The sequence below is a fragment of the Phoenix dactylifera genome, chromosome 4, assembly GCF_051530095.1.
Source record: "Phoenix dactylifera cultivar Ajwa chromosome 4, Ajwa_hap1_PhDact_Kaust_v1.1, whole genome shotgun sequence".
In the NCBI taxonomy this organism is placed as follows: Eukaryota; Viridiplantae; Streptophyta; class Magnoliopsida; order Arecales; family Arecaceae; genus Phoenix; species Phoenix dactylifera.
The window spans coordinates 47385899-47402779 of NC_143193.1; the positions used below are offsets into that span (position 1 = coordinate 47385899).

At 36.7% G+C, this 16881-nt stretch overlaps 1 protein-coding gene across 1 annotated transcript; it reads left to right on the forward strand.

The window, feature by feature from the left end:
- Window positions 1-12047: 12047 nt before the first annotated feature.
- Window positions 12048-13478, forward strand: LOC103716000 (uncharacterized). Its single transcript, XM_026807310.4, has 2 exons — window positions 12048-12295; window positions 12588-13478. Exons 1-2 carry the CDS (start codon window positions 12246-12248, stop codon window positions 13069-13071), a joined length of 534 nt encoding a protein of 177 aa, XP_026663111.4. The 5' UTR covers window positions 12048-12245; the 3' UTR covers window positions 13072-13478.
- The last annotated feature ends 3403 nt before the right edge of the window (window positions 13479-16881 follow it).

A 16881-nucleotide genomic window follows, 5' to 3' on the forward strand; every position in this document is an offset into this window, starting at 1 on the left:
GTTTCTCTCCTTCCAGGCTTCGCAATGCCTTTTGTGAAAAGAGAAAATATATATCATGGTTTAAAATAACGAGAGACAGTTTCAGAGGGTACCTGTTAGGCTGTTACTACATGCGTACTCCTAATAATTATTTTCTTGACCATTTGTTTCATTATAATGGTTGTTATATAACAAAAGTAATAAATGATATTTATATTATTTTCTAATAAAAAAATTTTAGAGAATCATGAACAATGACTTTAAAAATAAGTTAGGTTGTTATTATTATTATTATTATTTTATAGACCATCATTTTTCATTATAATTTATTTATAACTATTGTTATAATAATAATAATAGTTATTATTATTATTATTATTTTGGCAAGAAAATAGGAGAGGGAAGAGGCGAACCTCACCCGCGTAGCAGCCCTCTTTGGGCCCCCCTTCCGCTAGGGAATATTCAATACAGGCCGCAAATTTACGCGTACCCTTTCCGACCTATGGGCTCCCCTCACTGGGCTCATCATTCATGTGTGAGTATATTACCCTAGCGCCACCTTGGTACCAGAGAACCAGTAGCGCTTCCACCGGCAGCGTCCAAATGTAGGGCATCCGGTCCTCGAATTTAATCGACGTCCGTGCATTTCAAATCTGGGCCACCTAATAATTATTATTTTAAATAATCACAAGCCATAACTATTAAAAATTAATGCCACCTTTATATATATATATATATATAGAGAGAGAGAGAGAGAGAGAGAGAGAGAGAGAGAGAGAGAGAGAGAGTACACTGTGGATATATAATTAATATTGTGCTTACATTCATCCTGCGGCTATAGATTACCGGTGGTTGTTGGGGACCCCGGCGGCTTGGCAGTTGGAAGAGCCGAAAGCGGAAAAAGGAGAAAGAGGCAGCAGGTGCTAAAATGGTGAGCTGCGTTGTAAAGATATTAATTTAAGGATAATACTAATCATCTAGCAAGTGTGATACTACTCTATTCATACAGTGCACACAAGCATGATTCTGTACTAAAAAATAATCAAAATTTTCACTTTATATGCATTGGTAGAGCTGCCAACTAGATTGCAAGCTAGTATTTTCGGAATGCATTACCTTATTATTTGATCCGCTAATTATAATGAGCATACACCTTTGTATCTTGTAGTATTTAGATATTAAATAAATGAGAGTTTTGGCACTAAAAAATTAAAAATCTATGAAACAATTAGAGTCGCTAAATTGTCCATGCAAACATCTTAGATGGATAAATGAAAGTGTGGACTCGATTAGTGAAAGAGGGTTAAATTGAAGAGTAGTTGACAATTTGGTGCTTAATGATGCTTCATAGCAGTAGTAGGTAGAAAGTTGTGTTGTTGTTGATGATGCTACTGTTGCTGCTGTTGTTGTTCTTTTATTAAAGAACAAGGTTGGGACAAATTCTAATCAAAATCAGAAAAAAAAATTGGGCTCAGCACGCTGACTCAACTGTGTAAGTGTTGATATTGGGCTCATTAGGTGTTATAAACCAGTGTGTTGGCCTCCATCCAACCCTAATCCCTATTTTGGTTGGGCATTTTGCCTATCTAGTGACTTCATTGACTCTCCCTATCCTTTTAATCTCTCTGAAAAATATTAAAAAAAACAAAAGACTTTATTAACTCAACATAGTGGCATACTTCTTCTGTTTTTAGCTAAAGCAACAAAATTAGCCACAAATGAACAATGTAAGGGAATTTAATCACCAATACAAGGGCTGTAGGACAACCCTGGCCAAGCGAACCAATCTCACCCCATGTGTTTCTTGGGCATGCCTTCTGCCAGAGTGATTAACTTCAATAGATTAGTCTCAGAGGATAAAGAAGGAACTAGATTCACCCATCGAGTTTGTTGTGGCCAACTCATTCATGCAGATGCAGGAAACTTCCCATTGCATTGTTACACAGACATGAGCTTGGGAGTGTCTCATAGTTGGTGGTGAATGTTTATAGATTTGATCATATATGGCTGGAGTGTGTGAGAGGAGAGGAGTTGATCTGCTTCATTACCCCCAGTTAAAAGACATTTTATTATGATGGAGTCTTGAATCAGCCTATACATTCCATATCTATCTTTTTTAAGAATACTTTGAAGCATAAATAAAATTTAAACATGGTAAAGATATTAAAATATTAAATTAAAGGCATTATCTTAATTCATTGTATCAGTAGAAAAACACAATGAACAGTATAAATATATCATATAACATGGCTGTTATGATAGAATAATGAGCCAATAGCAATTGTTGGGGGGCAGATGGAGGACCCGGAACTTTAGTCCCACATCGGTTAAGTAGCGGAAAGGATTGTGCCTTAAATGGAGGGCTCGATTTTTCCTAGGGAGGTGCCTTTTAAAGGGCAAAGCCGTGAGGGAGGCCGACCTGTGTCGTACCCTGCCCCAAAGCGGACAATACCTCCTATGGAGATGTAGGCTCATTTTCCTGCTCTAATAGATGGCGCTAGAGGAAGGGTTCTGCCGTAACTTCCTCGCACGAATCCTCTCGGGTGGTCGTGTTGGGGCTGGACTCTGCACGAATCCTTTCCACTCAGGGGGTAGTGTTGGGGGGCGAATGGGGGACCCGAGACTTTAATCCCACATCGATTAAGTAGCGGAAAGGATTGTACCTTAAATGGAAGGTTCGATTACCCTTCCCTCAAGAGACTCTTTTAAAGGGCAAAGCCATGAGGGAGGCAGACCTATGTCGTACCCTGCCTCAGAGCGGACAACACCTCCTGTGGGGACGCAGTCTCCTTTTCCTGTTCTAACAGCAATTTCTATTTAAACAACCCATAAACTTGTACATCAACAAGAGAATTGCTGCGAGGTGCAAACCTGCTAGTAGTTTACTGCAAGAAAAATACCATACTTAGGTGGCAACATGACATCCCTCATAGTAAAAGGTTGGTGTTTCACCATGATTTGTATCAATCCTCTCATGCCACATTGCATGCCATTGGTGTGGCTTGGCTTTTCGGTCAATGGTCATAGTCCTCTGCTTAGCAATCAGATAACACCACTAGATATGCCAAGGTCAGAAGTCTTGTTCATGCACTGAGTGCTGTGCTTCATTATGTTCAGTAGGAAGGGCTGGCCTTGAAACATTCCTGCCAGTGCCACCAGCTTCTCTGCTTCAGCTAGCTCTCCAAATGGGGTGCAGTTCAGGTCCAGCGGCCAACACCCGGACCCACAGCAACTTCGTCTCTCCAGGGGTCCGCCATCAATTACCACCCCGCACGCGCACGTGCGAGCTACAGTAGAGAGTGGAAGTGGAGTGCCAGTCTGCACGTGCGGCAACTCGGACCTACCTGTGATGATGGATGGAGCCTGGAGCCTGGAGCTGTTGGTGGACCTAATCATGCCATGGTCTCACTCTCTCTCTCTGTGTGTCTGAGTTCAAGGAAAAGGAAAAGGCTCAGCCGAACCGACTTGTTTTCCTCTCAAGGCTTTTTGACCAGCTAATCACATGAGCTTTGTTTGCGGTTCATTGGGAAAAGTTGCAGTCCTGCTGAAAGAAAAAAAAAACGGCCACCTCGCTTGCCTCTTCATAAGAGGAAGCATTAACACCAAAGTTTCCAATGTTGTTCAACAAGTTTTGAATTCTAGTTGGTGCATTCCTCTTGTTGCACTATGATAAAGAAACACTGGACTAAGTAAGATGCTATTGATATGAACAAAACAATTTAGGGAGCCATATCTAGCAATATTTCCTTTCCATCGAAAAAAAGAATCGATCCACGTTTCCTGACTAAAAGGCTCAATCTTCATTTTTTTTAAGATGCGAGGTCCTTCCCACAAGAATTTGAAGGGTCTAGCATCATTAGTAAAGGCTTAAATTACGCGTGTTATGAACCAACTAGAATTTGCTATGTGCAATGCATGGAGATATGCAATCTCATTTGTCACGCCCCAGATCCATCACCTGTGCCAACTACATGACACGACCGTATACTTCCTAGAGCAGAGCCTTAGAGAATATGCTAGGCCTGAAAAATTTGTCACAACCTCAATATCCGTGAACAATAATGATCTCAATTCATAACAATAAAAATGATCAAATTACAAAATTTAATTATTCAACCAGTATTAGTGATACTCTATCAATTCATCTCTTTACCATATAATCTCAACCATAGCCAAGTATTAAGCTAGTTGTACTCTGCAACTCTGAAAAGAAAAAGAAAAAGAGGGTTGTGAGCTTTACGACCTAGTAAAAATCCTAAATCACTACACCATAAGTAATAAGAAAATAATCAATTAGCAATACCAGATAAAATGAATATCATATCAATACTCGAAAAACTCATACAAATAATATGCACATCATCATTTTATTATAAAGGCATATGTGTGTGTGTGTGTATATATATATATATATCAATGTATCTAATTATTCAACAACAGTTTTTTATGTCATATCATCTGTTTCTTATTAACTTGATTTTCATGTTTCTATTAATTAACTTTCGGCTTTGGACGAACCAAGATCATGACCCAGTCCAAGACTGACAAAATCTCACGCATAAGCCCGTGGAGGCTATTCTACGTATAAGCTCATAGAGGCTATCCCACACATAAGCCCGTGGAGGTTATCCTACTCATAAACTTGTAAAGGCTATCCCACGTGTAAATCTGCAGAAGCTATCCCACGCATAAATCTATGGAGGCTATCCTATGCATAAGCTCGTGGAGACTATCCCATGATGAGATTAGTCCAAATCATATCTTATTTATTTGATTTACACGTTACTATTGTCAAATCAGTTTCCACTTATATAATGAATTTCACTCAAATTCGAGGTATTTTTGTTCACATATTCATATTTTGAATATCTGATACGTACAATAACCATACAAATATATTTGTACTAGAAATTATGTAAAATATGTCATCACACGTTAAATCAAATTTATCAATGTAAATCTCACGATGCAAATCCAATGGTACAAACTAATAAACACACACACACACACACACACACATATATATATATAGAGAGATAAATAATTGGTGACCGAGTATAGGGATTCTTACCTTTATCGCAATCCAACACAGCTACAACACTACCAATTCACACCTAACATGTGCAGTCAATTTAATATCAATATAATACCAACTTATCCCTATCAATTACTCGCTATATTAATGAATTAATTATTCAATAATTACCTAATTTTAGAGTTCTAATATTTGAATTACCCATATTCTCTGCTCTTTTTTAATTAAAATAAAGGGTTAAGGCCTTACCTGAATTTAGAAACTAAAGTATAGAATCTCGTTGGGCTTTTTCCTTTTCGGATGACTATAGCCTACAAAACGAGGGTGACTATGAAAATAGACTTATATGGAAAAATATATGAGACCAACTAGATAACAACACTCAATTGTTCAAATCGGTCGGCACAACGCAACTCAATCCATCTGATCAAGAAACATATATCCCAATTAAGAAAAAGGTAATAGATTAGGGGTTATCAATTATGGGTTCAATGGTAGCTGGCAATAGTCGGATGTCGGACGGACTATCTTGGCTAATCAAATCAGTCAACTCATAAAAAAGGAATCAGACCATGGTATAGGTAACACAATAGGAATTTATGATGATAGAGTCCAACAATACTTGGTGATGGTCATGCTAAAGTTAGAGTGATGGGTAGTCGCAGCAATACTAGACTAGGACCCTCTACTGGGGTCAACCAGGTAGTAACATCCAGGTGCTTAGATTGATCGGATCCAGGTAGTCTAATAAGTCAAATCAAGAATAAGAGTCAGGCTACAGTATAGATAGCTCAATAAAGATTGATGATGATGAAATTCAAACGTACTCGGTAAGTGCTCTGGTGAGGGCCAATATGCTGCATGGCTACTCAGGATGATCATAATGATGTTTATCCAAAATCCTCTACGGGGTTGACCAAAGAGCATGAAGAGGAACAAAGGAGAGAAGGATTTTCTATTGGTCCACTTAAAAGCATAAAGAGAGAGAGAAACTAGAGAGAAGAGAGAGGAGAGAGGAAATAAGAGAAGAGAGAACCATGAGTCTCTCTCTCTCTCTTCTTCTTCCCGAGCGGTGGAGGTGTTCGGTGACAATAGCCGCTTGTTGTCGGCGACCTCCAGCAGTCGACAGCCCATGGCGATGTCGGAGGTGTGCCACGCACAGAGACGACCGGCCAAAATGAGAGGGAAAAAAAAGAAACAAGGGAGTCCCTATTTATCACTAATCCAACGACTTGCCAGCCAGATTCAAGGTGGAATAGTGGCCCCCAAGATCGAAGAGTGGAGAGAGAAAGCTTACCTTGCCTTCGACGACTTCCTCCGGTCGGATTGACGGCGAAACCTCGAGTATCTCCCATGAAAAACTTAGAGTTTTAAGCTTCAATTGGAAGAGCTCCCAAGGTTGATGCTAAAGGAGAAGGAGAGAGGTCCTTTTATAGATGAAACTTGGCCCTAATATGGTAGGATTTGGTCCCCTTAGACTCCTTCTCCCGGCGGAATCGAAGGGAGGAATCAGAACTGGAGAAGAGGAATACTTCAATCTGAAGTCTTCCTCCTTGCCACATGTGTTGAGCACGTGATGTGGCCCAGCAGTCGGCCCAGGCCCAACAAAATTTTGGGTCCTTACATTCCCTCTCCCTTAAAAATTTCATCCTCAAAATTAATACACCTGAAGTTTCAGACTTTAAAAGTATACAACCATAATATCATCCTTGAGCTCCTAACAGTCTTCCTCTCAAAGTGCCTGTGCACAAAATTTTGACATAAAGAATTATAACATGCAAAATCATGGCATCTCAAAACTTGATTCTTCCTATCTATAATACATAGCAGGTTCTTTTGATCTCTTTCAAAAGAATGCCAACCTCCCAACCTTGGATTTAAATGCTATAATTCTTTGCCCAAGAAATTAATTGCTCTTAATTAATTCCACACATAAATCATAATCGACTTAACAGAAATACGAGAAAGCTTTAGCATCAAATGCTCTTCATAATCTATAATCCTCTTTCTTCTCTTAACGTCGACATGATTTAATAATTAGATTTTTATTCTAGGAAAACCTCAAACCTCTTCAAATTGATGAAGTAACCATATTAGAGCTAAAAAGAGAGAGATCTATGTTAAAACATTCCACATCTAAGCTTAACTATGGAACCATCAATCTATTAACGCTAAATTTGAAATGATCAAAAATTCTCTCAAGAGTTGTCAACTATAGAAGAACCCATTGATAAAAATTGCATAACTACCTTCCATAGCCAAAGATTTACGATATTCTCCTTTCGTAACTCAAGTCTTCTATCATAATACCTTTCGGATCAAAGTATCATTATTTCTAACCAGTTTTAAAGTAACTCAAACCACCATATTTCTACTCCGATCTAACCCAACAAATACTCTGCGGCCATAAAATAAGTTCTGACCAAAATATATCTTTGCATTGGGACTAAGAAAATCTAAATTTCAAAATTTTAAGCAGAACTAGAGCAGAACCTTGAAATCTCCTTGCCGTCAATTTATGTAGTGTGTACTTATCATAACTAAGCCTCAAGTCATTAGTCAAGTTTAAGGTCATTGCATGATCTCCACAATTTTTCTAGAACCCAAAATATCTAGATTTAGTTTAAAGTAGATATTCTAGATTGATCTTCCTTCCAAGAGGATTTACTTCAAATTCAATGGGTTAGAAGTCTTTGAGCCAATATCACCATAAGTAGAATAAACTCTATTAACCTCCAAATCTATCTTCACCAAAATTCTGAATATCTATCAGTAGTGCTATATGTGATAACTCATGTAAGCATCTCTACTCAATATGATATTTTACTAGTAGTTTCATCAACAATGACAAAAGATCCTTACTTAAATCATAAACCTAGACTTAAGTTTAAGTTAATACATCCAATAGTCTCCAACAGTTATGAAAAACACTAGAATTCAAATCACTAGAATTTTCGATCAATATGCATACTCTATGGCCTTAGATATACAATTAAATCCACCAATATAAATATACCTATTTGCAGTATCCAAACATGCCAATTCCAAATATAATCCATATATAGATTTAACCTCGAAGAACATTTTTTTATAAGACTATGAAAATTTTTTCTTAGCTCACTCCAATAATATGATAGATCCAAGCACAATTTATATTCTAATAATTAGCAGCAAAAATAAAAGTGTTATCACATATATCTACACCGATATCAAGTTTGAACTTCTAACTCATTTAAACAACATCTGAACAAATAAACATGGTATAATATAAACTAATATGGTATGCCATGGTTAACCATCCTACACTTATCTTAGGTCAAACCTCTCTTATCATGATCAGAGATAAATCATCCAGTCCTTCTGTACTCATCGAATACCAAACCTAATACATACATTTTATCACAATGCCTAGTGAACTTACACCTAAGTAGTGAATTTATTTCTGCAACTTTTGTCATGTCTCAAGTGATTATAACCTCAAGATCCGATATATTTCTGTCACAATTCTTAGTGATTTTAAACCTATGCTCTAATACCAATTCAATCACAATCCCCAATAATCTTAAACCTAAGCTCTGATAGCATATTTGTCACGATCCCTAGTAATTTTAAACCTATACTCTGATTCTAATTTTGTTATAATCTCGAATGATCTTAAATCTAAGCTCTGATATCATATATGTCATAACCTCTAGTGATCTTAAACCAAAAATTTAATGTCACTCAAGCCACATCCTTAATGATCTTAAACCTTAAGCTCTGATACATTTCTGTCACAATTCCTAGGGATCTTAAATTTATGCTTTGATACCATTTCTGTCATGCTCCGAACCCAACACCCGGGTCCGACCACGTGACACGACCATCCTAGAGCTCTAGGGAGTGTGTAGCCATGTCACATGGTCGAACTTGGATGTTGAGTTCTGGGCGTGACAGAATATGGCTTTTAATAGTAGAATAAATATATTTTTTATGTCCGACAGATTATCATAGATGTTCTCTTTCTCTCACTCCATTAGACTGTGGTTGGAAATTAAGTTATAAGAGTGGCAGGTATGTCTTCCCATTTAGGAGGTATGATGTTCTAGTCTTGTTGAGGTGCTTCAAAATTTTAAACATGGATCTAGCTTCCTTAGTTGTAATTATGACATCATGCATTGGATACATAAACCTTCTTTCTATAATGATAGAATGCCAACAAAGCAATTGGAACCTAGACCATTCAAAGACATAACTTGCATATTGTGCTTAACTGCCAAAAATACAACTAGTGGTAGCAATATGGTGTTGCCACCTAGGCCTTGTTGGTTGTTTTGGCCATGAAACCAACCAAATAGTGTAGTGCTTCTCTGTTATAGCAACCCAACCAGCCTAAACAAAGCTTGTCCATTGAGAGCACAATAGTTGTTCCTTATTAAAGCTGAGTATTGGCTGTCTCTCATCTGTGTTAATCATTGCCAAAGATCCCAAGCTAGGGTTTGCAAGCAAGTCAAGGTGATATCTACATCGCAGCCGAGGAGGTTGTTGTGCTCTCTTCTACCACCTTTATCTTGTGTTTGGTTGGGGTCAGGAAAGAGAGGATGAATGGGGTTAAATGGATGGCCTCTATGCACCATTTGGTTCAAAAAAATCTTAGAAATGATGGACGAAAAGAAGAGATTATCCATCCACCCCAGCCACCAATTTGTAAGCAAAGATTAGTGATGTTTACATGCTTTTGCAACAAACTCGTAGCTATACGTATTCTCCTCCAATCTCTAGACTCTTGTGAAGAATCCACACCTCCTCTATGCTAACTTAGCTACCCTAATTGCAAAATGAATGAAATAATTCAAGGACCTTGCATAATATTAAAAAATCTAAATTTTAACATCAATCTAGCATATAGTACTATATCCTAAAATTGTTGGTTTCTCTGAACATTTCGAACTCCACAGTCTAAAAACATTATTCAAATAATTTTTAGAACGAACAGCACTCATCATCATCATCTTCCTCCTCCTCATCGCACATTCTTATCCTCATCATTCATAGTTGTGATATTCTTGGTTGCATATCCAAGTTGTGATGGAGTTCCCCTGATGTCCTCGGTGGATTCTGCACATAATTTGGCTCAAATGCATAAATGTTTAGGTGCAATACATACTCCAATAAACTAATTCAGTAGGATTGTGCTTGAGGATTTGAATCAAAATGCAGCAAAATCTTATAATTTTACAGAATCTCCTTGTACCTGGATTTTGACATACTCAAATAAAATCCCAAAAATCAAATATATCAATATGCACATTCATATATACATATATATATAACTGAAAAAAGTAGATTGTAAATATAGTAAAAATCACTATATTATCATGAAATGGTTGTATGAACCAATACAGATACCATGCCTTATTATCTTTTGTAATTTAATTTGACTAGTAATTACATTAGTTACAAATTCGTTCTAAATTTTGAAATGAGATAACAATAATACTAGAATTATATTATCACCATGTGTTGATTAAAGATAATCCATCAAGTTTCTTAACTTTATATATATATAAAAAAAAAAAATCATCCTATTCTTATCTTGCATTCTTTGAAAACCTTAGGCAAAATTGATAGTGGTCATTAACTGGATGCCCCAAGAATTTTGTACCCATATGATTAGAACTTGACTATGCTGTGCAACACAAAGACCATTGTAAAGCAATTAAGCAGCTCAAGTAGTCCCCAAAGCAAATCCTTGGATCCTGTTTTTTCGACCTCACCATGAGCTCTGATATGTTTGAACTTTGAAGTTCACATAGATGGTTGTCTTCGTAGTCTTCTTTTGGAGCCCACCAGAGCCATGGTGATGAGGTCACAAAATCAAGGCCGAGACAGGGTTTATAAAACTGGTCAATTTGGGCACATACTTGGTCTGTTGGTCGGGCATGAAGTAAAATCTGTTGACATGGATTGGTCTTAGCAATCAAACCAGGTTTGGTGTCAGCTGAGTTCTTGCTCAAGATATATATCAGGCTATCAGCTAAGATAGAGGCATAGAGCTTGCCCCTAATTTTGATCCATATGTGTGGCCTTAGGTTCTTTAAAACATGTCCAAACTTTGTGGGCAATCCATCTAAAATAATAGGAACATCGCAATTCACAAACCAAAAGTGTTCATAGGATCTTTCAATCGTATTTTGGAATTACCAACATTTTACTTAATGAGTTTTCAATCTCTACCCATGATATTGGCCAACTAAATCCATTCTTTAAGATCTTGGCGTGCTGCTCGTCGGACTTTTTAGATATATTCTTTGAGGATTAAACATCATATGGAGATCTTGAGTGTCCTAAAGACCCGAGTCTAAATAATAATGTCCCCTTCCTTCCTTTCTCCACTTTTTTTTTAGCCTTTAGAGATAACATCACCAAGAAGGGAATCATGATGCCATCCATTGGCATTTATCAATGTCTAAGATACACATATTTAATCACTGTGTGGTGTGCTGCCTTTATGATGCATTTCACCTCTCCATACATCCTACCAAGGCAATGAGAATGCTCCCCATCTAACAAGAGAAGGAAGATGATGGGTGAAGCTTTTGATTCTTTTTTTCTTTTTTAATGTTGAATAGCAGCAAGCTTTTGATTCTTTATGTGAAAATACTTCAATTATTAAGAAGTGCTATTCTTCTTCTTCAACAACAGGAGGCTCCTTTTGTTTCAGCATTTACACAAAGTAACCATAGTACTTTATATGAATTATCACCTTGACCTTCTTTTTCTATTTGTTTTTCTCCACAGTTATATAGCTTGCCTTGATCGAATATTTCGGTCACAACCAATGGTCACGGGCCAATTTTTTTGTCTACAATATGTCGATCTTTAGTGTTTGTGGTTACACCGACAGCATGGACCACTGGGGTCATTAGATTTGACCCACATTAGCTTTGTTATATAAGATTATGGGGCCTAGATGGCTGTTAAAGGGTCCTATTATCATGGTTTATATCTAAAGGAGCTGAGGAGGGCATTCAGCTTTTCTGGTGGTGTTCAAATTCAGTTTTCAATAGTTAGCTCTATCTCCGTTGCAACTTGCAAGGAATCCTGCCAAAGCAAAAGCATCCTACAATAAAGAAAAGAAAGTAAGAAAAGGGAAAGGACCACAATGCCACTCTAGAAATACTTCACAAATTCTAGCTCCCACACCACCCTACTCCACAGATGAACTCCATCATTCCCATCAACTCTTCCCATGTTTCTCCACTCCTTGTTCATGCAAGATCAAAAGATCCCACAAACAAGGCAAGATAAAGTCCCCACTATCTACTCTTCTCCTGTATATGTTTGTGTTTTTTCCATGATTTAGATTAGAAACATAATGCCTATAGTTTTCTAAATTTTGTTCATAGAACTAACATGATAAAGATTTTTTTCTCTGTGGTCGAAACAAGACGTACGACTTCTCCAGTTGTCTGCAACTATCATGAAAGTCTCTATCCTTGCTCTGATCTACTGAATGAATTTAAAAGAGTCTTCAAGTGTTTTATGTTTCCGTGCTTGGGTTCATTTGATCATTGAGATGCTCATGTTTCAGCAAACCGTGGTACCAAAGGGTGATGGAGATTGTGATTCTATTGAAGCCTGCAGCAAAGTCTCCAATAACAAAATCTGATGCAACTCCAGCAAACTCCAACAAGCCAAAGCTTAGGAAATGCACTTCTCTAAAGGTGGCCTCTTCGTTCACTCGAGCATGTCTCTGTGCTCCCATCTCTTCCTACAATGAGGTGTTTCGAGCCGCCGTCCCACCGCGAAGAAGCTACGGCTTATCGAGATCAAAATCTTTTGTGGCACCTGATAGAGTCATGAACACAAGAACCTCGGTGGAAGGGCGGAGGGTGTTCAGGGGTAAGTCGTTAACCGACGACATCTTGATGAGAAGATTTGTGGTTGAAGAGGAAGCAATGATGCAGCTGAGGAGGAGGAACCAGATGGAATTTGTGAGGAAGAGGAATGCCATGAGAAGGAAAAAACTTGGGCCCAGTCCTCTCCGCAGGATGGTAATGGCTGGAGAAGAGTAGTTCTTTGCTTTTGAGTTTGAAGTTTCGACGGATACTGCGGTATCTCTTTTTTATTTCTCCTTGAAATGAGCATGTAATTGCCGGATCACTCCAAATGGAGCTTCCTTTCATTTCTTCATGAGAACTTGATGTAGAAAGAACTTATCCTTTTTATTTGGACAGAAGAAAAATATGAGAGTGTACTTATTGGTTCATTTGATCTCCAAACCAAGTTTCGAAAAATAACTGCAGTTGTGTGTGTGTGTGTGTGTGTGTTTCGTTTGGGTTACTCCACTAATTTACATACTATTGAAGACCATTAATCTTTTTTCCTGCCTATTTCCTTTGTCACTGATGCTTCAAGTGAACATTTATAAAAAGTTCTATTGAAAATCACTGTTGGTTGTGGGAAGAATAGGTGGTTAATGAACCATGGAGTAGAATTTTTTTTGGTATGTATAGTGATTTTTTTATTAAAATTGAGATAAGAAGAAAAAAAAATAGAACTCATTTGGTTCTCGAAAAGAATTTTCTGTCCTAAAATATTCTTTTTGAAAAGCTAATATCTGGATATATGATACCTAGAAAAATAGTTTTTATATGTTTAGTTGACAATGAAAAAGTGATACATTTCAAAGTGACTAAGCATCTATTTTACCGAAAAAATTGTGTAAAATATCTATTATGCATTGAATAAAGGAAAAAACCTTATCACATTCTATTTAAAAGCTAAAAGATATATTTGAAAGAAAAAAATCTTAATTTTCAAATGCTGACAATTTGATGATCTTCCATATCCTATATAGATTTTTCTTTTTTACAAGATATGAAAATCTTATTTTCATAAAAATGCTATTTTTTATTTTTTAAAAAAATAATCAAATATGGGATATTTTTTGTTTTTTCTGCGAAAAGATTGAAGGTTGTTACCTTTGCATGCTCTAAGTTTTGAACATCTATCCAGTATTGGAGATTCATGATTTCTTTGGGCAAATATTGAGCATTTAAGTCTGGCCTATGGTCTTGACATCAAGCCTGGCCCACTCAGAGAGAGAGTTGGCCCACCTTGTTGATATCCCCTGATTTTTAGGGGTTTCGGCCAATCTAGACTAAACTGGTTCAGGTTGAAGCCCTAAATTTGGGTGCATGTATGCACTAATAGACAAGGTTATGTTGACTAAAGAATAAATATAGAGAATAAATAAATTTTTGTACCAATATCGAAGCTAATCTATTTAGTTTTATAATTTGCAGGAATACAACACGGTTTCGCTTTACAGCTCTACACCGAGAGAATTGCTTGATGTGTGGACATGATTACGGGCCGAGGGTGTTTAATATACACAACTAACATACCGTGTCGACCCTATCAATTATCACGCTGTGGGTGGAACCTAATTCATGCGCATGAAATATTCTCCTTCCTTGTGGCATAAAATGATTGGTGTAAATTACGAAAATTAGTGTGACAAAGTTGTTGAAGTACGCCAAACTTGCATGAGTTTTCATGGGCATTTAAAGTATACCTAAAGGATTTTCATCCCAAGCACTTCATGAAACCTAAGAAACAAGTTCATGGCCAAGCCTAGTACTCGAGCTATCGAGATTGAGATCGCTATTGGTTCGGATTAAAAATCCATCAGCATGCCAATTTATGTTTGATTTTGCTGGACCATGATCCAAGTCAGCCTTGACTGATTATTGGAAAAGAAACCTCACAAGACCATGTTTATTCACAATACCGTGAAGGTCATACACACATGTGTTTGGTCTCTGTATTGGATAGATCTTGAATATTTATACAACCTAAATAATACTTTCTAATTAAATTTTTTAGATGAAATCTTAAGTTATTACAAATAGTGTCAGAACAGACATAGTCTATAACCTATGTGGACTAGTCTTTTGACCACGAGTTGATCTTAGTATTTGTAATTAAATTTGAACATATTTACATCTTTTGCTGCACCTAAAGCATGCTATCTCATGTATGGTACTAGGACTCATCAAATCACAATCATCATGTGATGTATGGATGGTCGTGATGGTAGAATTGGAGCTATTCAATCAAGGCCGAAACAGGAAATGTTTTTGATTATTCTGGCATCTATTTTGTTGAATGATGCAAACCTTCTCATAACGGTTTATGGGACATATTAATCTATTTGCATATATTTCACCATTTCTACCTGGTTGCCATTCATGGTTGGCTAATTTTTCTCTTTTACGCTTTTCATTTTCAGGTTTCAATGGATTTGAATTACATGCATCACACGTGCAACAGTCTAATAATTCCGAGATGCGTATAAAAGACAAGGTGAACTTAGATTCAATTTGGTTTTCTATATCTCAACTTGACTTTGCAAAATTGTAATTGATTTCTTAGGCTGATTCTTAAAGCAATAATGGTTACGCCCTCTTAGAAGTTGACAATAAAATCAAGTTAATTCTTTTACAGTTGCATATAAATATAAACAAAATTAAGTTTTTTCCTCATTTGAGAATTGTTAATGAGAGTGCCATGCTAGAAAAGAAATGACTAATGTCTTATACTTAGGACAACATCTCTTTATTTTGAACAGGAGATCTCTTCTTAACAAAAAGAAGGTGCAATGCATATTAAATAATAAAATATAAATATAAACTTAAATACTAAACTATATAAAAAGAAACAAAATAATATATAAATATATATAAATATCTATATATATATATATACAATTATAAAAATAAAATATGATGTATAAGATAACAAAAAAAAAAAAAGAACATCCATATCCAATTTTTTTCAAATTTTTAATATTTTTCAAGTTTAAAAAGACACCAAATTTGGAAAGGAAATTTACAAAGTTAAACATGTACTGAAAATTTATCTTCAACAACGAATTGTGAAGGACAGAGAGGGGAGGAGACCCATCCATGACCTAAATGAATTCATGTGGATTTCTAGATGCTGCCAAAAAATTATCTTGGGAGGATGGATTGGAAAAATAGAAGAAAATTCATAACCTGAATAGATCTGGTAGGATAGAAAGAAAGAAAAATCAATGGATGTAGATTGGAATTATAATTCATATTTATTTTTGTGCATACTCATAGCATGTATGGATAAGCTAGATATAACCTGGCCATGACTGCATGGTGTTTTTAATGAAATATTATCAGATAAATTACAAAAAAATATTCTAAAATCCCACCACCCATTTTACAATACAATATCAGTTTGGAAGGATGTTGTTGTAATTGAGTTTCTATCGTAACCCTTATACGATTGAAATTTTATAGCATTTAATGTATCATTATTAGTGTCATAATAAAAAAATGAAATTCATTTACTTTTTAAAACACCCATCAATTGCAACAATCACCACCATACCATTATAATCATTATCTCCCGGTCACCTGCAATGTCAGACGGTCCAGATGCATTGATCCAACGATCCTGCCATTAATGTGCTCTCCATAGTGTATCCCACTGGCCCGCATCTCCATGCTCTTCCAACATCACATCAACAGTCACTTCCTGAAATTAACGGTCAGGATCGTCTGACTTTTGGGGTTGTCACGATCTAAGCAAACAACTCCGCGAGGACATTTAACCGTCGTTTCGTATTCTGGTCGCTGGGCGAATAAAAACGAGTCCAATTGGCGGGAAGGGGTTTTCTTACCCTTGTCTGGATTCACACGCCCGCGGATTGAATCCGACGGTTGAAATTCCTCATCTGGAGATCAAGCGGTCTTGGAGAAGCAAGAGCCGTACGATCCAAACAGAAGCCGATCAGGCTAACGCCGTTAGAGTTTTATTCGGCATCGTTGCTCGTTCCCACTAAA